A 23,801-nucleotide genomic window follows, 5' to 3' on the forward strand; every position below is an offset into this window, starting at 1 on the left:
AAATAGTTTCTTTGGATAGTTTCTCTGTTAGTTACCCAGTCACTAACCTCTCGAGGTAACCTTGTGTGCCATAGTTAACCCTTTAGCTTTTTCAGACAAGATACATCGTACAGTTTCTGCCTTTCTATTGTTTAGATGTCTCACGAAGTATGAGTGCAATGTCCGCCATCTACGGAGTTTCTGTCGAATTACATGGTCAAAGTCTCGAGTGCTCCATGGGAACAGCTGAGAGAAAGAAACGTCACTAGAACACTTCCCGTGTCGTTTGTGCCGATTTCGTGACAAAAAAAAAATAACCTGAAATTTATAAAAGACTCTACATTTATAATTTACGATCACGGAGGAACGTTGAAAAATTATGTGGCAGAGCCTAATGTTATCACAAATTCCTCAGAAAAGAAATAAAAGTTATCCCTATGCTTAGCTAATTAAGCACTACGCCATGACGGCGTATGGGGAAGTCGATGTATAGATCCACTTTTTCTTCACTTCGGCACTAGCTGGAGGCAAGTGGTCAGCTTCACGTACTGGCCGCTTTATCCCCGGAGAATGAGCCCACCGGTACTCATGCGATAGGAGGTTGGGTGGGCACTTAATTCGGTCTGGATGACGTGGAGAAGAGAAAATTGACACTACAGAGACTCGATCTCCTACCCCTCGGTCGTCCAGCCCGTAGCCAGTCGCTATACCGACTGAGCTATCCAGGCTCCTCAGAAAATAAATAAAAGATGTAATTTTCGGAAATTAACTTCGCGGAGAATGAAGGCTACGTGCTTACCATAGTTTCGGAGTGATGTAATGGTAGTTGTTGAGTATAATCCTCTATACGCAAAATTGTACCAGAATATTTCATCATGTCCCACAGCAAGATGGGCGTCCACTGTTTCCTTCACCGGATATATGAAGTTTCGATCTGTGTATCCCTAAACACACAAAAACATTAGATTTAGTCAGAATTCGGTCTTCTGACGACATGCAGGTTGGCAGAGCTCTAACAATGTTTCGGAGAAGTCTATTGCCAAAAAGGTTAGCGTCGAATGTCAAGGAAATATGTACCAAGTTCCGAGACAAAAGTAAATGCCACCATCTTGTGAGATGAAAGCAAATTCCGCCATTTTGTAACTTGCATCTTGCACGCGCCTGTGCAGTGTACACTATATACTTTTAAGATTCCTCTGTGCTTGTGTTTTCGAGTGAAGGTTGAGACCTACCAATTGTCTAATCTCCCGTTCAAGGAGTCCGAACGAAAGCCTAAATAAAGACTGATTATATTGTGACAGGTGAACCCACTGCATGGAGAAGTCAGTTCCTAGGTAACGTATTACTCACCTCTATAATCTGATAGGCGTCCTGTTGAGAGAGGACCTTGGTTCCGTTAAGATAGAAATCTATAACTTTCTCGTACACACCGTCGGCTTGAACTTTAGTAAGATTTGGCGGGAGGAACAGGATGTTTTCGAAGAAAGTGTTGAAGTTTTTATTTATCTTGTTGCGAGCAACGTTGATGTCCAACAAAGCTGAAAAAAAAAGTTTTTTTGGAACAATTAGAATTGAGATGAAATAGTTTTCCCTATCAAAATTTCACGATTTTTTATTTGTTTTAATACAGATGTGTGCCTCGTATTTCTTCAGACATCACATTTAGTTTGGGTTTGAATGATAAGGTTCTGAAAACTTATATCTCATGAGATATTTTGCCGTGAGACCCCGCTGAAAAACCGCTGACGTTTCAGAGGAATATGTCGCCTCCATCCTCAGGATACAAGAGTAAACAAGCAGGAAATCATGGTACTAACACGACAGTGACATTTCAGATCTTAGTTTTATAGCCTGTGGCACTGTGTAACATTTAAGGCGAATTCCGGCGTTTCGGAGCAACATGCTGCTTTCTTCAAGCATTGACTATGTAGGGTCAGGATCCTGGCCTGTTTCGTCTTGTCTTCGAACCGCATTAGGACATATGACCGTACGTATATTCTGTGCCATAGATATCTTCTATGTTTTCTGAGGGATGAGCCCTTCTTTGACAAGAACAAGGATTTTTCTTTTCGTGTCCTGTTCCTTGCGTTCCTAGAGTATCCGGTTATAATCGCATATATACGCTATACATCAGAATAGAAATATATTCACTTTCATTTTATAATTTTATGATCAGAATGATAAAGTCAGGGCATGTAGTACGCGTGGGGAGAGGAGGAATGCACATGGTGGGAAGCCAGAAGGAAAGAGACCACTAGGAAAACCTAGACGTAGGTGGTAGAATAATATTAAGATGGATCTTAGAGAGAGAGGATGAAGTTTAATGGACTGGATTGATCTGGCTCAGGATAGGGACCAGTGGATATGTGTTATGAGCACCGAAATTAAGATTTGAGTCCCATAAAATGTTGGAAAATTCTTGAGTAGCTGAGTGACTGGTGGCTTCTCAAGAAGGGTTCAGCTACGTAGGGTTAGTTGTTATATAATTTCGCTCTATGTACAGAGGTTATGCTAGTGCAGGAATGTACAGCAACTTACGCCTCAATTTGCTTTTGACTTGGAATGGCAATTCGCAACACGAAGTCTAGGAAAGTGGAGATAAAATGGAGACTGGTCCTGTAAAACGGGAAAGAAGAGTAGGGAGAACTGTCCTTTTGAGGACAGCAATATCATTTGTCTCGTCAGCATAGCCATTTAAAAATCGCATTCTTAGCAAACCTCAAGTGATTGTTCTTCATACAAAATTTAAGCCTGAAACGTCTGTGTCTGCATACCTGAAAACGAGGTATCGTTACTTAGGATACATTACTTACTTACTTATTTACTTACTTACTTACTTTTTCATGGAGCTGAGCCCTTCTGGAGGAACCGCCAATTCTGCAGCTACTCAAGAATTTCCCAGCATTTTATGGAAAAAGTTCATTACCCTGTTCACAAGAGCCCTCCACTGGTCCCTATCCTGAGCCAGATCAATCTAATCCATACCATCTCAGCCTATCTCTCTAAGATCCATTTTAATACTGTCCACCCACTACACCTTGATCTTTCCAGTAGTCTCTTTCCTTCTGGCTTTCCCACCAATATCCTATATGCATTTCTCGTCTCCCCCATTCGTGCTACATGCCCTGAACACCTCATCCTCCCTGAACTTGATCATTCTAATTATACTTGGAGAAGAGTACAAGTTATGAAGCTCCTCATTATGCAGTTTTCTCAAATCTCCTGTCACTTCATCTCTCTTCGGTCCAAATATTCTGTGCTCAAACACCTTCAGTTTACGCTACAATCCGAAAAATACATGATCAGCCTGGGTGCTCACCAGATATAAACAGGGCCATATCCTGGCTGTTGGCGCCCACGATCCATGGTATCTTTTTGAATTTGCCTGCCCGTATCAGATCCAGCGGGTCTCCGGGAAGAAACGGCTCAGGGTTGCGGGACGTCTTGTGCTCCGGACAGGGGGTGTACAACATGTCCTCCAGAATTAGTGGCACCTGCCGAGGGAAGAGCCACACTCGATCAGAACGTCTCGAACCAATGCGACTGAGCTGTGACCACTTCTTTACTCTCAGCCAGTAGTTCCGAGGCCCCCCTCATATGAATAAAGGTGTTCACGCCCTCCCAGCTTATGATATAGGGCTTAAAAAGTGATTCGTGACATGTCCACCCAAAACCCAGAGCTGTGGAGCCAGAAATGACGGCCGTTGATGGGAAACGGTTAGGTACAGAAGCTTCCGCGCAACAGGTAAAAGGTAAATTTATCGATGTGCTCAACTAATTAAGCACTACTGTTGATTGCGTACAGGGGGGGTGGATGTATTATCCACATTTTCTTGACCTCGGCACTAGTGGCCAGCTTCACGCCCCGGCTACTTTACCCTCCGGAAATGTCCCCGGTACCCACTGAAAAGGAGGTTGGGTGGACCCCACAGCCGGTCTGGACGACATGGAGAGGAGAAAATTCTTGACCCTACCGAAACTCGAAATCAGGCCCCTTGGTCGTCCGAACCGTAGCCAGTCGCTATTCCGACTATGCTACCATAGTTCCTCACTGACAACAGATACGCATGCAAAAATATGAGCATTGTTGGAGGCTGTGTTTTCTATGCGGTACGTGCAGAGGCTATATAAGAACTAATCAGAGCCCGAAACAAAGAACGACTGTGCTGGACTCAGCTGGACTGGATTTTTGAGAGATTTACGACCCTGGGTTAGATGTGAGAGGGTCACCAGCCAGCGGGGACGGAAGCTGTGAGATCCGTGACCACGTAGCGCATAGTGAAGTCACGAAGATGCAGTGCGTGTCCTACTGAAGTGTAAACTGCGTAAATTAGTGCAACGGATATAAGTACTTGCAGTTTCAGTCTGAAAGGGTACAATAAACCCGATTACCAATCCAAACCCCATGTCTAGTCACTTAACACGTGACAACTTAATACTGATAACTCAGTAAGCATAGCGACGGGCTGGACAACTTATCCAAAGTTCCTTAGTTTTGTTCAATATGAATACAGAACAACAACAACAAAAACAACAGATAAATAAATAAGGATGGTGCGCGGAGGCAATATCGAAACACAGAACACAATTCTGTGCCGTGCGAGTACTCTATAGTGTAGGTGCAAGGGCCTACTTACGGAAGGATATGTCTTGACCAGCAGCACGGGATCTGTGTTCCTGAGACAGGCGACAATGGTCGACGTGTTTGCAGTGGAGCAGTTGACGAGCTTGGCCTGTTTCTGGGCCATACCCAAAGGGTCAGGGCAACTCGCCCAGGGGCTGATGGCAGTTCCGGCCATGGAAATAGCGCGGTGGAACAAACCTGCGAATAAGTGTGACCTCTTCAGGAAAACGGGGGGAGAGAGAAAACAAAAATAAACAATAACAGAAAGAGATGAAAGAGGGCGTTAAGAAGATATAAGCATACATAATATTAAAATGTGTCTAAAATATACAAAATTGGAGGATGTGGATTGGAATTATGTGGCTCAGGACAGTGACCAATAGTGGAATACTATAAATATGAATATGAACACATTAGGTCCATACCGTGGAGGGAATTGATCTATTAGATTCAAGAGAATAACCTTCGGAGGTGTCACGTGATGTAGATGTCCAAGCACATTTGTGAAAAGCAGGTGAATTTCTGCTTAACTACGCAGTATTATAACTCGAAAAATGATACTCTTAATAATTACTCTTCGAGAACCTCAATTCTAACGTATTGCGAATGAGAGTCAGTAAATAGGTCAAAATTGGAAGTGAAACAACTGTAATTGATGTAATAGGTTCTGTGTGTACCACTAGATAGCAGCACAATCCAGTTACATGACAGTCTAGGTAGCCAAAATCAGTCACAGAGCTCTTGAGGCTAGAAGAAAAGAGATTTCTGCAAGGCGTCTGCTACTTCATAAACAACATCCCCATATATATTTAAAACGGATACGTAAGGAAAGATCAAGAGGAAATGGCACGGACCACTCACAACATTCTCAAATTTATGCTAAGATGTGAATTAACCGCGGGCCCACCGCTACTACAGAAAGAGAAGTTTTTAGAATGTGCTACAGAAGGCCGGATGGGCATTGCCTAGGCCACTTTTGTATCCTAGTTTTTTTTTACCCAATAAAAAAAAAGTCTAGGTAGCAGGTGCGCATGCGCAGTTCAGATGCTGGTTTCAGTAGTAAAAATGGGGACTATGCTTGAGGATGTTATTACCGAAGAGCAGCGTTTTTCTGTGCGTTTTCTGTGGGCAAAAGGACTCAATACAAAAGATATTAATTAAGAAATGATTTCTGTTTATGGTGGTGTTTGTCACATAAAAGAGTTCGGTCTTGGTGGTAAATGTTTCGCTGATGATGAAGTTGCAAACGGAGGTGCGGAAGTGACCGAGACAATAGTTAAAAGACTTTTATGCTGCGGATTTCGACGCACTGATAAAGCAATGGGACAAGTGTATCAATGTTGGTGGAGGATATGTCGAGAAATAAATGTTTTTTTCCTCAGTTCGTTATCAAATATTTTACTTTTTATATCCGTGTCCTATTTGCTGACTCTCGTAATTTCTCAAGGATTCGCTACATGGAGTTAGTCGGCAAGGAAATATTACAGAAAGTTGAGAGAGAAAGCAGAGGAAGGAAGGAAGAAACATGGGAAAGAAAGACTCATTATTTTGTTTCAATTTGCTGGAGTGCTGCGAGCCCCAGTTCCCCAGTACGGTGAGCCCCAGTTCTCCGATACGGTGAGGCCCAGTTTCCCGGTACGATGAGTCCCATTTCCCGGTATTGTGAGACCCAGTTCTCCGATACGGTGAGTCCCAGTTCCCCGGTATTGTGAGTCACAGTTCTCCGGTACGGTGAGCCCCAGAACGGTGAGTCCAAGTTCCCCGCTATGGTGAGCCCCAGTTCCCCAGTACTGCAGTCTAAAATGGCCTATTATGTCAGCCCCCGACGGTAGATTAATATGTTCCCTTTGAAATAAGGAAATAATAATATTCGTCAATATGCAAAGCCATGTTTCACGGATCCTACTGGAATTTAACAATTCAATCCATTACCCTTCCCCTTCTAGACTCTAGGGACAGTGTAGCGTGTATCTTGAGAGTTTATGAATCCCAGCGAAAAACTAATCGTCACTGGATTATATTGTGACATGTAGACCCGTTGCTAGGTAATGGTAAAAACAGAAGGGGCCGCGCCATAGCTCAAGTGGTTAGTCGCTGGCCTCCGACCGCTGCGGCCCGCTTCGATCCCGGGTCTGGTCAAGTGGGATTTGTGGTGGACAAAGTGGAGGTGGGGCGGGTTTTCTCCGAGTACTTTGATTTCCTATGCCAATCTTCATCCCACCAAATTATCCATCATCATAATCACCCGGGGCAGGCTACAATAGGTCAATCAGTGGCCGCCGTGCCGAGTGGACCCAGTTGGACTCCACCCCCCACTAAGCGAAAGGTAAAAACAGACAGGAAACAACATAAGAAAAGCTGTTGAAAGCGGTATTTTCTGTTTGGTCCGTGCCAACGCTGTATAGCGAGGACCAGCTGCTGTTATGTAGGAGTCTTGTGTAGGCAGTCAGAAGGGTAGGAGGTTGGTGTGAGATGGTCGTCAGTCTGCGAGTTAGAGAGCTGGAGGAATGAATGAGTTATGGGAATGTCTCTAGAGGATACGTTGGGGATCCGTCACCAGGCAACGACTGGTGAAGATACAGAAAATTTAGTGCGTGCTGTAGTGGACAGCAGAGCGATAGTGTTACAGTTACCTGTTCCGGATGAAGAATACAGCTTATAAGAAACGAACTCTTGTGAGTTCTGATGAAACTATATCAAAATTTGTTGAACTGTTACTGAATTTATGGATTTGTAAGAATATTAAGACAATTGAAAAAAACGCAGAAACCCTGATACAACAATTATAAGACATGGTGCTCCCACTTATATAAACAATACATTGTTGGTTCTAATTCTACGCGATATAAATCAGATATTACCTTCGGAAAATGGGGAGAGAATGTGACAGTGGACCAGTGACCCCCCTGCACTTTGTCCGAAGATTGTGACGCTGTTGGGGTTCCCCCCAAATGCTGCGATGTTTTTCTTCACCCAGAGCAAAGCTGCAGTTTGGTCCTTCAACCCATAATTCCCAGGGGATTCATCGTCTCCTGTACTCAGAAATCCTAGAACATCCACAGAAATTCAGTCCAGTAATACAGTGAAGAAATGTCTATAAGCTGTAAAAATGTGTAAAAAAAATAAGTAAAGCTATCTCTGTAACAGGCCGTGATGGCCCATAGGGTTGTGAGACGTCAAGGCTCCCACATTCTCTCTAGACAACCCGCTCACAGACTGCGGTGAGGTTGTCAGCCTTACGCTCCGGCCACTTTACTCCCCAGAAAAATTATTTAATTAATTCCTGGTACTCATTAATGTTAGAGGCTGAGTCGACCTGAGGGCCATAGTGCGGCTGGAAGGATTAGGTCAATTGAAAAAAAAATCCAATGACCTCATCAGGATTTGAACCCGCGACCTTCCGGTTTGTAGTATAGTGCCTCAACCAACAACGCTACCGCGTGCCCCCCCTAAAAATATGTAACAATGGTATATTAATTAATTATTAACTTTTTGGAGATTATCCACCGTCGCTCTTTTCTGTTTCGGAGATATAACGAAGACAGAGCTAAGGAAGAAACCAACGTGAAGCAGGTAGAAATCAGAGCAGTTCTTTGCCGACAAATTTTCAGCCCTGTTTCCTATATAATCCGAAATTTTGACAAGCCCATTAATTTCCTTTTTACTTGATTTCACGCTGATTACTTGCTTGGCTTATTCTTCCACCCTGAAGATGGGATAACGTATTCCTCCGAAACGTCAGCTGACTTTCAACGGACTATATGGAATCATATCCCTGAAGACAGAACTCTTTTTAACCATCGGTCTGAACACCTCAAATCCTACAATATAAATATAAATTTTACGTGTCATATTATTGTACATAATGGATAATTCTTAGGGCAATCTTATCCAAACATACGAGTGCATCTCCTCTGACAACAGTTGCCTATATAAAAGATGTGTGTACAATGTCACATACTAAAAAATTAGGAATGTATTCGAAAAGCACCCTGTTAAAGAGGAACATAATTTTTCGACTGGATTATATTTTGTTGCAACTTGTCTTACCATATACACCTAATCTGTAATTGATGGAAACGAAAACCACGTTTTTGTCCATGAGGTACTGGGCTGAGTACTGCTCTGATGAACCACTATAAAAAGCGCCGCCATGAATCCAAACCATCACATTAAGTTCGCCATTTTGTTCGTTATGGCTTCCATTTTGTTCCGGCAGCTGAAACAGAAGCCACTCTATACAAGATCCTAAGTATTTATGATAGTGAACAATTGCTTTATGGCCATCATTCTGTCTAGAGTCATAACCAAAAGAAAATCTGTGATTATAAATTTATATAAACAAAATCGTTCTAACATTCAATGCTGAAAACGCTCGTGTAAATTATGAGGCAAGTCACATATGGATTAAAACGTAAAATATGTGATATTCGAAACTGAAAAAAAAACATTTATTTCTCGAAATATCCTCCACTAACATTGATACACGTGTCCCATCTCTTTACCAGTACGTCGAAACCCACAGTATAGAAATATTTTGACTTTCGTCTCAGCCACTTCCGCATCTCCATTTCAACTTCCTCATCAGTAAAAATTTTCCATCAATGCGGAACTGCTTTACGCGAAAAACACTTCCCACCGTAAACAGGAAACATTTCTTTATGAATATCCTCTGTATTGAGTCCTTCTGCCCACAGAAAATGCACAACAGAACGCTGCTCTTCGGTAATACATTCCTCAAGCATGGTCGTCATATTTACTACCGAAATCAGCGTCTGAGCATGCGCATGAGCGTCTGCTATCTAGACTGTTGTGAAGTTGGAATGTGCTGCTACCTAGTGACGCACACAAAAAAGTTATTATTACATCTGTTTTGCTTCCTTTTGTGACATATTTATTTACTCTCCCTCGTAAAACATTCAACACAAATGAACCAGGGTCTGAACTGTCCTCGACAGCACACAGAATATTATTTTGGGAAAATTACTTTTTGTACCGTTGCTAAACTTGGTCCCGTACTTTGAAAGAATTAATTCAAAAGGGAGTTCTCACCAGCGGTGTGAAGATGTTGAGAATCAGACAATCTTCGGTGCCAACCACGAGGCCGAGCGGGGTGACTTGCATGCACAGAGACCCGGGTTCTGTAGCATCCAGTTCTCCTTCCCATGCTGTCGGGGGCTGAGTGTCCTAGAGACAATATTCACCGACAGATATATAATAACCCCGGCCTTGTAAGCGATATAAATAGAAAAAGGATGGAGTTGAAAGGGGATTTGACTAAAAAATACTAAGCATGGGTGATTAATAGGGGGTTTAAAGCAAGTGAGGAGGAAAAATAAATTTATAAGGCCCAGAAGAGGAACCTGGAAGATGTAGAGAATGATTTACGAGATCTGAAAATGAAAAGCTGGAGCCAAATATAAGAAGACTAGGCCTCTTATAATGAGAGTCAAGATTTTTAGAGGACCTTACATTGGCGTTACGTGCTCAGTAATATGCAGGTACCATTTAAAATTAAAATTCGCTTAGTGGGGGTTGGAGTCCAGCTGGGTCCACTCGGCACGGCGGTCACTGATTGGCCTATTGTACCCTGCCCCTGGTGATTATGATGATGGAGAATTTGGTGGAATGAAGATTTGTAGGAGAAACCAAAGTACTAGTAGAAAACCATCCCCAGCGCCACTTTGTCCACCACAAATCCCACTTGACGAGACTAACGCCAAGATAAAATTGACTAAAGCAGACGGAAAGAGGCTCAGGAAATGTGAAAAGCATCATATTAATCATTCTAAAGAATTAAACAGTGTCTTCTTAGCACAGTTTTATTCTGGTATACTATTAATTCACTATTTTCGTAATACACAATTTATAATTTAATATAAAATGATTTAAGGGGTACTTTTGAATTAGAAGAAAACGTCTCACTGCAGGAAAGTGTCAGTTGGCGGAATATCAGGTTTTAGAAATAATAATCAATCTATACAAATGTTAGTCGCACAAAGTGGCCGCTCCATAGCTCAAGCGGTTAGTCTCTGGCTTCCAACCGCGGCGGCCCGGGTTCGATCCCGGGTCTGGTCAAATGGGATTTGTGGTGGGCAATGTGGCGCTGGGGCAGGGTTTCTCCGAGGACTTTGGTTTCCCCTGCCAATCTTCATTCCACCAATTGCTCCACAATCACCCTCACTTATCATCTGGGGCTGGTACAATAGGCCAGAAGTGGCCGCAGTACAAGGGACTTAGTCCCACCCCACTAGCAATAAAAAAAATAATTGGACAAGCCGTTTCCTGTTTTGTATGCGCAAGTTCATCGTTCATGATGTGTTACTAGCGTCCAGAATATTACTCAAGTAAGTGAATGAATGATTTACCCGCTCCCAGAAAGGGGCACACGTTCTGTAAGGGGAAATCTGTCAGTCCTACCAACATGAATTACTCACTCTGAACCTTAGCAATCCGGTTGGCGGCTTCGCGTAAGGGATTCCCTGGAAGGAGTAGAAAGTCCTGCCCTTCGCAGATGTCATAGTCTTCCCTTTCATGACCCCCTGTTGTACAGTCACACGTATTGCACCTGAATCAACAGCCTGCGACAGGGGTGTACAATTAAACACAAAACTTGTATAACAAATTTCTCACACAAATTCTCTGCAGTAAATAACCATTTTTTACTTTCAATATTAAAAGGTAATAAAATAAATTGTTACGTTAAGAGAAGTGTTCATATTAAAGGTAAAGTTATCCCCGTACTTAATTAATTGAGGACAACGCCATGAGGACGTATGGGGGAGTGGAAATATAGCTCCACCATTCTTGAATTCTCACACAAATTCTCTGCAGTAAATAACCATTTTTTACTTTCAATATTAAAAGGTAATAAAATAAATTGTTACGTTAAGAGAAGTGTTCATATTAAAGGTAAAGTTATCCCCGTACTTAATTAATTGAGGACAACGCCATGAGGACGTATGGGGGAGTGGAAATATAGCTCCACCATTCTTGAATTCAGCACTAGATGGAAGTGAGCGTTCAGCTTCAGGCAACAGCCTCTTTACTCCAGAGGAAATAATACTCAATACAGAGCAGATCATGTCTAGCTTACGTATCTTATGCTACAACGGCAGCTTAGTCACTTGAACGGTCGTAAGCTTGACCAGCACCAAGTTTAAGTTTGTTTACCGAACCGTTTCCTATCAATGGACGCCTGCTCTGCCTCTGTCATTCCAGTTCTCAGCGTCATGTAACAATATGATTTGTATTTCAGTAGTGGCGCAAGAAATATTTCGGGAACCACTAAACTAATCGGTGGTGGTAACTAAACGAAAATGTTTGCCAGAGGTTTTCTTTGAAGACTCCGCACGGATTACACAGAAAACACGGCTTCTAGGCCTCTGTTGGTGATGAAGTTTGTTTACCGCTCTGCTTTTAGCAATAGAATTTATTGTTTCATGCTACTGTTTTTCAGGGATGAGTTTACAGGCCCGTTGTCTAATAATGGCCTTCTGCTTTTTCGTTGCTATTCCGGCTTTTTAAACAGTTGTTTAGAAACGGTCCTTATGTCACAGTATATTAGATAATACTATTAATTTAAATAGGAAGATAATATTTCGTGTATAATTCTTATTTAAGACGTAATATGAATTTTGAGTTCAAACAACAATGTATAGTGTTCTGTTTCTGGTTGTTATGTTGGCCCGTAGCTTCGTGTCTGTCCAACTTCTAATTCAGACGGCAATTAAAAAGGAAAAGGAAAATGGATTCAAACTCATTATCAGAAACTTGTGTATAATGAAATTATGTATTTGTAGGAACATATTTCTTTGAAGGTGTTTGGTATATTGTGGCGTGTAATGTGTGCCCCTGAGACTTCTTGATACATTAAGGGGGTATTGTTTTAGATAAGCTTGTTCTGAGTTCCTAAAAACTTCCATTTCGTTTTAGTTTGAAGCGCTTCTTTTCTGATAGCTCTTACTGTTTCTTCAATTGAACGCATGCCACACTAACCTGTCTTTCTTACATAAACCGTCAGATTTATTACGAATAAACGTATCAGCGTTAACACAGTCACCTAAGCAGCGCTTGAATTTTGTATATCCAATTAAATTTTCTGAATAATTAGGAGTTACATAACTTGTACTCTTCTCCAAGTATAATTAGAGTGATCGACCAAGGAAGATAAGATAGGCAGGGCATGTAGCACGAATAGGGACGAGGAGGAATGCACATAGGATATTGGTGGGAAAGTCAGAAGGAAAGAGACCACTGGGAAGACCAAGGCGTAGGTGGGTGGACAGTATTAAAATAGATCTTAGAGAGATAGGATGGGATGGGATGGATTGGATTGATCTGGCTGAGGATAGGGACCAATGGAGGGCTCTTGTGAATACGGTAATGAAATTTCGGGTTCCATAAAATGCTGGTAAGTTATTGACTAGCTGCTCAATTGGGAACTTCTCAAGAAGGGTCCAACCCCATGAGTGAGTGAATTAAATTTTCTTGATGATGTTTTTAGTTTGGATAGTAAGCCTACATGCGCAGTGGTGCGTTGTCTAAGACATGAAATGTCTTCAACCCCCCACCCCTTAGAACACTGGGATAGTGGGTTCGATTCCCACTCAAGGCATGAATATTTGTGTGCGTTTATTCTGTGTTTGTGTTGCCCATTGTGTAGGTAGGGGCCTTGCGACAGGCTGATCCCCCGTCCAAGGAGTTCAACAGACAGCGTATAAGAATGAGAAACTTAAAATCGGCCAAGGTCCAACATAAAGATCTGTAGGACCATAGATAGAAAGTAAACTTATATTAACTTGTTATGATGATTAGAAAATAACAGGACCTACAATTCCACCACTGTTACCTAAGTCAAGACAGTACCTCGGAATACATCTGAAGGACTGACTGAAAACTACTACAATCCTCAACAAAAATGGCTGTTTTCCGCCCCAAGGGTTGAACCTGGGATCTCCCAAATGTAAAGCAAGATATCCGAATATTCTACGGTGACGATCTGTCACTATTATTATTAATATTAGCCTTATATTATATATTATATTCAGAGTCGACTGCATATCTCGCTCTGAACTTACTTGCGAGACATGTGCTGCCATCTGGAGAGCGCAACTGACAATTAACGCCGCCATATGCCTCCGCCATTTTGTCTGCATTGTCCTGCGTTTCGTTGCGATCTCACAAGAACTGGAAATCCTGAAAGGGCGAAGCCTGAAATCTAAAACACAAGAATGTAATTTTGCTGCTGTACTGTATGGGTATGAAACTCCGTGTCTAAAATTAAGGGATGAATACAGAATCTGTGTGGGGAGGAGAACATTTGCATCCATGATAGACAGGAAGAAACATGAAGATGGAGATAGTTATATACATATCGAATAACTTGATAATTTTTCGCCTACTCTTTACCTGATATTAGAGTGACCAAATTAAGGAAAAGAGGAATGAAGGGGGCTGCATGAAACAAAAGAAATATAAGCTAAATTTGTATTCGGAAAACCTGAAGGGACTATACTAAATTTTGGAGGCTTCGGAATGGATTGGATGAATCCACTGTGTGTCTTTCTGCTTCATTTATTTGATACATTTCAATATTATCATTCAATCTATGCCTAGATCTCACAATTTCCCCCCCCCATAGATTTCCCGACCAAAATCCTTTTTGCATTTCTGGTACTTCTATGCATGCTACTTGTCTTGTATTCCTTTTATTTATTCATTCATTTATAGTGCCTGGTGAAGAGCACGCATTGTGAAGCCCAGTACGAAATTATCTTCAGCTTCGTGACTTCCAAATGTTCTTAGTTCCCCTTTCTCGAACTTTCTCCGTGTTTTCTTTTCCTGAGATAAGTAAAAAGTAAGTAAAGCTGTCCCTGTAACAGGCCATGGAGGCCCATAGGGTTGTAAGACGTCGAGGTTCCCACATTTTCTAGACAATCGGCTTACAGGTGGCGGTGAAGTTGAGTAAAGGTATCCATGTAACAGGCTGTGGAGGCCCATAGGGATGTGAGCTGTCGAGGCTCCCACATTTTCTCTAGACAATCGGCTCACAGATGACGGTGAGGTTGTCAGCCTTACGCGCTGGCCGCCCTTTACCCCCAAGAATATTCCTGGTACTCATTGCTGTTACAGGCTGAGTAGACCCCAGGGCCATAGTGCGGCTAGGATTAGGTAAATTGAAAAAATCCACCTCATCGGGACTCGAACCCACGATATAACAGCGAGCGATACAGTTTCTTTTATATTTTAATCTTTTATGTGAACAGACAAAATATGATAATTATAGGTTTTTACTTACGAATCGTTAACAATACAAGACGGTTACTGTGTGTACAAATTTCAGTTCTTTCCCAGGCAGTTTCGTTTTCACTGGAGACTCTGTCTGTGTATGTCGCCGGTGAAAATCCTGCGATTCTGTCGAAGTCCAGCACAGCTTCCGAACCATATATAAACCCGGCTGTGACAAAAGCCAGAATGGAGATAGCGTAACAACATTTGGACATGAAGAATGAGTGGGAAACCCCTATATTTCATTGCCTTGTCAAGAAATAAAATTATCTGCAGTAAAAACCACCCACTATCTTTCAGAATGACACTTGAGTGAAAGAAAAATATAATGCAAACAATACAGCAATAAAATAAAAAACTGAAGGCGAAATGTTATCAACGGCAGTTTCCGGGTAGCGCAGTCAGTGCAGGGACGAGGCTACGACGCAGTAATTTGGGTCAGATAATCAGCACACCCGCCGAGACGGGGCTATGGGGACCACCCGGTCTTCACACCTACATCCTATAATTTGTAGTGCCAGGTTAGTCGCCGACTTCCCGCGGCAGCGGCCCGGGTTCGATCCCAGGTCAAGTCACGTGTTATTTGTCGTGTACAAAGTGGCACTGGTGCATGTCTCCTCAAAGTACTTCGGTTTCCCCTACCAATTCTCATTCCACAGATTTCTCCACGTTTATCTTATCTAACATCCGGTGCTGGTACAATAGGACAATTTTTATCTTCATTTTATGCATCCTGTTTTGTTACAATATACGACTTTATTTTTCCGTCACAACACAACAACTAAGGAGTATCAAGGTCAATACCCAGCTATGCCTCACTAAATGTTTCGGCCGTTAACGGCCATCATCAGGTGAATACAAATCAACAAACATATACTATTGAACTGTAGTAAAATTAGATACAATGACAAAATAGTTAATTCTTTTGTGTAAAAATACAGCGGTAATTTGTATATAAAACTGAAGGTTATAATATAAAACAAGATTAAAATTTATGTTTTGTAACATCTGATCAGTCGTATGTTTACTTTATACGTTACGTGGACAAAATAAAAATTTAAGATGGTATTCGGGGCTCACGACCTTGTAAGTTAATTAATAGAGTAGAGGTGACTCATCATACGAAAGAAATTGTCCGTACTGTGTGAGGAGTAAACAACGACAATCAGTGGCCGATGTACCAAGTGGTCTCAGTCTCACCCCCACCCCAAGAAACTACATTGCATAATTCTGTGTTGGTAAAGTAAGTGGTTACATCCGGGAAACCCGGAAATTGTTTCACGATAGCTGTAGGTATTTTTCTCTTCAAATCGTGTTTAGGTCAGCTCAGGGTTAACCCAAATCACCTGTCAAACGTGTATCAGTAGTCGTTCCCTTATAGTAAAGCTGTAGGAGTGTGAAGCTACTCACTAATCTCAGTACAAACGTTACACATGTCTGGAAGTTTGTCTGAAGGTACCAATGGCGTTATGTTCAGCATAGGAACAATTTCTTTTCCTCCATTTGCATAAATATTGCATTGGTTGGAATGGAGAATGACAATCATGAACTGGAAGGTACATGGTAGGAACCGGTAATGCCTTGCTGGATGGTAATATTTACGTCAATGGCGCTAAGTCATAACAGCCGGCCTCTGGACCCACACTCCAAAGTGGAACCATTGCGACAAAAAAGGGAAAGTTTGTTTCCCGTGTAAGATCTAGAAAAACCGAAGTGAACGGAGAAGTTCATGGAGGTAGGCCTAGGCCCACTGGGGCTGTAGTGCCAAGGAAAAAAAAGTTTGTTTCTGTGCTTAATTAATTAAACATAAGGGGGAGTGGAGGTATAGCTCCACCATTCGTGATCACGGCAATAGGTGGAAATGAGTGGTCAGCTTCACGACCCGGTCGCCTAAATTCCGGGGAAACACCCCCCCCACTACCAATTGGATAGGAGGCTGGGTGGGCCCCAGTGTCGGTCTGAACGCTGTGGAGAAGAGAAAAAATTTCCCTCTGCTGATAATCGAACACCGATCGTCCACCCTTAGTCCGTCACTATATATATTGAGCTATCCCGCCTCTGTCTAGTATTTCTATTATGACCTATCAGGTCATTCACTTCTGTTAGAATCGAACACTTGGTGCTTTACTTGCGTTTCTGTTCGTAGACATAGTGTAACTTCTTCATGTTTATCGAAGTGAAATATATTTCGAGTTGGACCACAAGATTTTTTTTATTGCTAGTGGGGTGGGACTAAGTCCGATGTACTGCGGCCACTTCTGGCCTATTGTACCAGTCCCAGATGCTAGGTGAGGGTGATTGTGGAGCAATTGGTGGAATGAAGATTGGCAGGGGAAACCGAAGTACTCGGAGAAAAACTTTTCCAGCGCCACTTTGTCCACCACAAATCCCACTTGACCAGACCTGGGATCGAACCCGGGCCGCCGCTGTGGGAAGCCAGCGATTAACCGCTAGAGCTATGGCGCGGTCCTGGACCACAAGTTACACAGAAAAATGAAACGCACGTTTTGTACCCGATCAACGTTTTCTTCAGTCCTGTGGTTTTCGGGAAATTTAAGAAGAAAATGTGTCAGAATTGTTATGCTATGCATAAATTACCTAATTATATGTTGTTAATATACACACGTGCAGTCACCATACACATAAATATTGGTGCTAGACATAACAATCTTTGCCCTAAATTGCAAGAGAGATAAGAGACAATGGGAAATCCCCTGTTAATCTACTGTTCCGTGAAAGAGTTACGAATAGGAACGACTTTGCGCGTGCTTCACTCAGCCGGACTTGTGGAAGACGGCCATTTTGATACATGTTGACGTTGCGGAGAGATCCTGCCACAGTTCAATTAGGTAGTTTTCAGCTCTGCAAATCCTGTGGGAATACCTTACAGTAAGTAACTACTTCCTTCTACATTATCCCCGGCATTTCATTCACAAATCAACATACAATTCGAGGTTGTACATATGAACAAGTATGTGTATCACTAATCGATTATTCGAGACATCGACATTATCGCTATTACACAAATACACCCAAGGTTGACGTTCCCAGTCAGTCGACGATAGCTAATGCGCATGTGCACTGGTTAAGTTAACAAACTGTTACGCCGGCCAGCCATTCTGGTAAGTCTTGTCAGTGTTTACCAAGTTTCAAAATATAATTAATAAAATTATTGGGTCATAAAATGGAAAAAAAGTACTTGTTTCTTTAATAGCTAATGGACGCCTTTTTCGTGGGAAAAAATTTACCTCGATTAAAGGGGAGAATGATTGTATTAAACATTCAATTCTGTGACTTCCTCCAATTCACAAGAGGTCGAAATATCTTCCTCATGAATTTATTCACAAATAGCCTGAATATATGAAGCTTATTTCAGTTTCGAATGTGACGTTATTTAATTTGGTTGATGTTTATGATGTTTGGATGCTGGTACTGACGTCGTTTTGTATGTGTTGAGAGGTAAGACGCCGAGAAAGCAACTAGAAAGCGGATCACACCTCACGAACAACAAGTTTATTGCATAAAGCTTTCATACTCGGCTTATTCTTTGATACCTTGAAAATGGCAGGAGTTCTGTCTTCCGAAGCTCTGGTACATTTCTATCATACTATACGGCTTCATACCCCAGCAAACAGTAATCTTCACAGTCACCGATATGAGAACTTCAATACTATTTTTATTTCCTTTATCTCTTCAAATTACCACAGTCTATTTTGCAGCTTACCATACATTTCACAGGATCATTAACAATATAACGTTTTAAGATGGGGTAATAAAGGAAGAGCATTAAAAAGACATAAAATAAAAACTCCGTGGACTATAGTCCGCAAGCGAACTATACCGACCGAGCGACCGCCGCTTGTCGATGAATTTAGTGCCAACTTTTGCGGATAGAGGGTGTCGCGTGGTCAGCACAACGGATCCCCACGGCAGTTAATTTCAGTTTTATAGACCGGAGCCGCTATTTCGTTTAAATAGCTCCTCAAATATCATCACGAGGCTGAGTGGACCCCGTTCCAGACCCACTACTTCTCAGAAAAAAATCTGGTAGCGCCGGGAATCGAAGCTGGACCTCTGGATCTGTAGCCAGGAACTCTGACCACTAGATCACAAAGGTGGTAAAGGAAAAGCATTAGACAAAATATCCCAAGGTTTGAAATTTCGTTTTTATTGTGCCCTTATTCAGAAAGTCACTGCTTTTAATCGTGTCTTATTGACTAGACACGGGGTTTACATTGGATAATTGGATCTCGGAATTAGATGGAGGAGAGTGGTTAGCTTCACGCTCCAGCCTCGCTGCCCCCCGGTAGAAGGCTGGGTGGGCCCAAGGTCTGGTCTGGACGATGTGGAGAAGAGAAAAACCTGTTATTCGCGGTTTGTTTTATTGTCTAATCTCGGAAATCACATACGAGTAAAGTGATACAAAAACATATCCATGAATTAATCTCCAAATTTCAGTTCTCATTTAATGGCAAAGAGTCCCAGAAATCCATGCGTTCCTTGTCCAGATCCTCAGCCATATTGATCTTGACGGGTCCCAGGTTTTCGTTCAGGAATTCGGTGGGAGATCCCAGGATAACTTGCCCGATGTTGAAGTACCGGGTGTGCATGTTCTCTGGGCCGACGTCCCTGGCTGTGAACCAGGTGATTTTGTCTAGGAGACGGCTGCTGTCAGGGGGTTTGTTCGCGGGTGTCGGGTTTCTGAAACATGGGAAAATATAAACATTTCTGTCTTCTGGGATATCATGCCGTGTTATGTAGTTAAGTATCGAAGCTTCGGAGGAAAATACTGTCTCATTCTTCTCTCTTATCCTGAATATGGAGACTGAACGCAGAAAAAAAGTAAAGTTATCCCTATAACAGGCCATGGAGACCCCCATAGGATGGTGAGGCTCCGACATTTTCTAGATAATCGGCTAGCAGATGGCGGTGAGGTTGTCAGCCTTACACGCCGGCAGCTTTCATGCTGTTTTGACCTTCAAGATGGAGGCGACACGTTCTCCCGAAACGTCAGTTGTCTTTCAACACGCTACACAGCGATATATCCCAGAAGATAGAAATCTCCACAGTCACCGCTGGGAGAAATCTAAATCCTAAAATCCTATAATCCTCCTGTACAATAGGAACCGGGGAATCTTTCTCTGAGGGTAAAGACATAGGGGCGTGAAGCTGACCACTCACCTCCATATAGTGCAGAGGTCAGGAATGGTGGAGCAATAACTCCAATCTCCCGCTAAGTGTTCATTAAGTTGTGGTTAATTAATTAAACAGAGAAACAGCTTTACCTTTACCTGAATATTATAATGAAACTAAACCAAAACGAGATATATACCTAATATTGCACCACAAGGACTGGTTTATAGCCTCGTTTGTGACAGAAGAGTGAACAAAGTGAAGCTAGAGGTTAGGATTAGGATAGGTTAGGTCAGAGTTAGGTTAGAAGCACTTCCGCAACATTAAATCTAGAAGGATCTGCTCTAATTTCTGATATTCCGAGCCGCCATTTTAGGTTGTCAGATATGCTCTTTTTTTGTGAGAAAATATGCAGAGAAATATTTCATCTCTATGTAGTTCACATAAAAGGCCAACAGATGGCATATTCTGTCAGATATATCAATTTTTGTAAAAAGGTCGACATTTCGATATTTGGCACTTGTAGGATTAAACTGTGGTACTCACTCGAATTTTGCGAAGTTTGTCCACAGGTTGAGGATAAGTTCGCTGACCTCCTTGTCATTTTCTGAATATGGCCAGAAGAAGGACATCGGAAAAATGTACCTCCTTTCATCAACGTGACCCACTCCTGCGTCAGGGAAAGAAAACAAATACAACTCGGTACCATTCGACTAAGGTCAGTTGTTGAGACAGTGTCAAACGAAAAGTGGCTCACGAATTTTATTAAGTGGATGCAAACACATGATTATCATAGGTTCCTATTAAATTCCAATCAGGGGAATCACCTTGCTGCAAACACGTGTTTATAGTGCCTTCCTATTAACTGCCAACCAGGGAAATCGCCGTGCTGCAAACACATGATTATCGTGGCTTCCTATTACCTACCAACCAGGGGAATCACCGTGCTGCAAACACATGTTTATCGTGGCTTCCTATTACCTGCCAACCAGCGGAATTACCGTGCTGCAAACACATGATTATAATTGTGATAATAGTTGTGATAATTATCATTGCTTCCTATTAACTGCCAACCAGGGGAATCACCGTGCTCTGCTTCTTACAGCAGGTTAACTGGCATTCAGGATTTAAAACACAGTGATACAGAACGCGATTTAATGAAGCCTGTGAATATAGCAACTAAAAATAGTCTCTAAATATGTATGCTACAGGAATGACGCGAGAAAAATACACTCTGGAAACGATCTCCTGGGATGTAATGCCGTGCAGATTTGTAGATAGTTATCATAAGTTTCGGATTAGCATGGGGTTTTGTTCTTCATATTCTACCCTGAAGAGAGAACAAGCCATTTCCTCCGAAACGTTCATACCTATCTATGAAACTACATGACGTCACACTTCATAAGCGCAAGTCTCACGTGAATCTCGGTTTGTTTCTCGGAATCCGCGAACGGAGTGTAAAATTGTGCTGATGAGGCCTCTGAAGAAGGGACGGGAGAGATAGAAAAGATAATGGAGGAAGAGAATATTATTAAAAATGAAATGAAGGGACGTGGAAATAAGAGGAAGTCGGAAGATAAGTGGGAAGTGTGGAAATATATTTAAAATTTTCTTCTTCCGGGATATAACGGCGTGTAATATGTAGCCTGCTTTATGCTGACATCTTCCCTACCTCCCTACCCTACCTCCCTCTTCAACGCTGAAGATGGAGGTGACATATTCTTCCGAAACGTCGGATGACTTTCGCCGGACTACACTGCGTCATATTCTTCATACGAGAATCTCAAATCATGTAGAAGTTAAACTATCCTGAGGCGAAATTTCCCAGTGCAAAGAAGGCACTGTACTTACCGTAGTTTCGGAGTGACGTCAGGTAAGTCGTTGAATAAAACCCTCTATACGCTAAGTTATACCAGAATATTTTTTCATGTCCCACCGAAAGATGCAGATCCACGGATTTCTTCACCGGATGTATGAAGTGTCGGTCCGAGAACCCCTAAAGAACACAAAATTAGATTTATTCGGAAAGAGGTCTGCAGAGGTGCATTACGGTAGATGGAAGAACTATTACATACATATTTATAGAGTTTCAGATGTAGGGAACATGAACGCAGCACCAGAACAAACCTAAACGTCATTCCTCGCACACATAACAAGAAATAACAGCCTACGTTTCTTTGTTAAGACATGGACCGCATAGAAAACGACGCCCCCAAAAATTAGTTTAAGCGCGAACGTCTTTAACGAATTGTTACCTAACAAATTTAGGGGTGATACACAGACCTACACTCTCCTTTGATACGACACGGACCGCATAGAAAATAACGCCTCCAACAATTCTTCGTTGCCGTGGGAACGTCTTTACCGGGTTGTTACCTAGCAACTTTCGGGGAATATGCATACAGACCCACACTCTCCTTTGATACGACACGGACCGCATAAAAAACGAGGCCTCAACAATTCTTCGTTGCCGTGAGAACGTCTTTACCGAGTTGTTACCTAGTAACCTTCGGAGGATACACAGACCCAAACTCTCCTTTGTTCCGACACTGCTCACTGCAAGGGAAGAGTGTACTCTGCCTTCAGTTACTGAACCTATAACTCGTTGTCTTGTACGCGCTTGTACAGTGTACACTGTATACTTCTAAAATCCTGTCTCTGTGCTTGTGTTTTCGCGTGAAGGTTGAGTTCTTGCAATGGGCTAATCCCTCGTTCAAGGAGTCCTAACAAAAGCCTAAAACAAGGCTGATAAAATCATAAGAGAATTCCAAATTGGAAATCTCCGGTCCTTGTAACCCATAATGACCAAACGAGGGCTTACCAAGTCAACTGCAAGACAACATTGTGCCAAATTAAACAAGTTGTTAGTCACGAATCTAACGGTAAAAATTCACAGGCCTTGTATTTGACTTGGCCTCTAGGTTTCGCATGAGAAGTACGGCAAAGTGACAGGGCAGTGGTTGCAGCTATACTGTGGAGGGGAATTAGTTTGATGCATTGTAATTAAGATCCTTTATAACCCATACACACCTTAATGACCTTATCTTCATTAGTGAACCCATCCACTGCCGGTCACAGTGGCCGTGCTGTCTAGGACATGAACTGCCTTCGCTCGCTCGGAAGCCGGGACCGTGGGTTCGGATCTGTTTCCTGTGAGGTACGGACTGAATTCTTATATATTATTCTTATACACTGCCGGTCACAGTGGCCGTGCTGTCTAGGACATGAACTGTCTTCGCTCGCTCGGAAGCCGGGACCGTGGGTTCGGATCTGTTTCCTGTGAGGTACGGACTGAATTCTTATATATTATTCTTATACACTGCCGGTCACAGTAGCCGAGCCGTCTAAGGCATGAACTGTCTTCGCTCGCTCGGAAGCTGGGATCGTGGGTTCGAATCCCACTCAAGGCATATATGTCTAATGTGTGCAGGTAGAGGTCTTGAGACGGGCTGATCCCGCGTCCAAGGAGCCGTACCGACTGTGTATAGGATCAAGAGACTGAAAAAGCGGCAAAGGCCTAACAAAAGGGCTGTACAACTATAATAATACTTACTTACTCATGGAGCTGAGCCCTTCTTGAGGAGCCGCACATTCTGCAGCTACTCAAGAATTTCCCAGCATTTTATGGAACCCGAAGGTTCATTACGGTGTTCACAACAGCCCTCCAGTGGTCCCTATCCTGAGCCAGATCAATCCAATCCATCCCATCCTATCTCTCTAAGAATCATTTTAATATTGTCCACCCACCCACGCCTTGGTCTTCCCAGTGGTCTCG

General features: G+C 42.4%; 2 protein-coding genes across 7 annotated transcripts in view; both read right to left on the minus strand.

Annotated features, from left to right (window-relative positions):
• Positions 1–710: 710 nt before the first annotated feature.
• On the minus strand, positions 711–15,062 carry LOC111871333 (esterase FE4). The gene is made up of 10 exons (XM_033754209.1): positions 14,904–15,062; positions 13,684–13,823; positions 11,041–11,184; positions 9,656–9,790; positions 8,654–8,822; positions 7,465–7,650; positions 4,617–4,801; positions 3,299–3,473; positions 1,330–1,517; positions 711–923 (listed from the first exon to the last, which is right to left on the minus strand). The coding sequence occupies exons 2-10, from the start codon at positions 13,759–13,761 to the stop codon at positions 711–713; spliced, it is 1,473 nt and encodes a 490-aa protein (XP_033610100.1). The 5' UTR covers positions 13,762–13,823; positions 14,904–15,062.
• Positions 15,063–19,239: 4,177 nt separating this feature from the next.
• Positions 19,240–23,801, minus strand: part of LOC111871335 (putative inactive carboxylesterase 4) — a 28,944-nt gene continuing 24,382 nt past the window's right edge. For 2 of the 6 annotated variants that reach the window (XM_033754211.1, XM_033754210.1), the window contains 3 exons: positions 21,878–22,022; positions 20,573–20,696; positions 19,240–19,594 (listed from right to left, as the gene is read on the minus strand). In XM_033754211.1, the coding sequence (XP_033610102.1) occupies positions 19,348–19,594; positions 20,573–20,696; positions 21,878–22,022 (516 nt within the window). In that variant the 3' untranslated portion in view covers positions 19,240–19,347. The remainder of the gene's footprint in view (positions 19,595–20,572; positions 20,697–21,877; positions 22,023–23,801) is intronic. The other 4 variants (XM_023864363.2, XM_033754213.1, XM_033754214.1 and 1 more) reach the window with 4 other exon arrangements.

Source organism: Cryptotermes secundus, unplaced genomic scaffold (genome assembly GCF_002891405.2).
Source record: "Cryptotermes secundus unplaced genomic scaffold, Csec_1.0 scaffold2568, whole genome shotgun sequence".
NCBI classification, from domain to species: Eukaryota; Metazoa; Arthropoda; class Insecta; order Blattodea; family Kalotermitidae; genus Cryptotermes; species Cryptotermes secundus.

Coding starts and splice junctions, on each gene's coding strand:
- LOC111871333 (XM_033754209.1), bottom strand. CDS start 13,761: ATGCAGACAAAATGGCGGAGGCATATGGCGGCGTTAATTGTCAGTTGC. Junction 11,185..13,683: donor TGGCAGCACATGTCTCGCAA/GTAAGTTCAGAG, acceptor CCCCTGTCGCAG/GCTGTTGATTCAGGTGCAAT. Junction 7,651..8,653: donor TTACAGATTAGGTGTATATG/GTAAGACAAGTT, acceptor TGGATGTTCTAG/GATTTCTGAGTACAGGAGAC.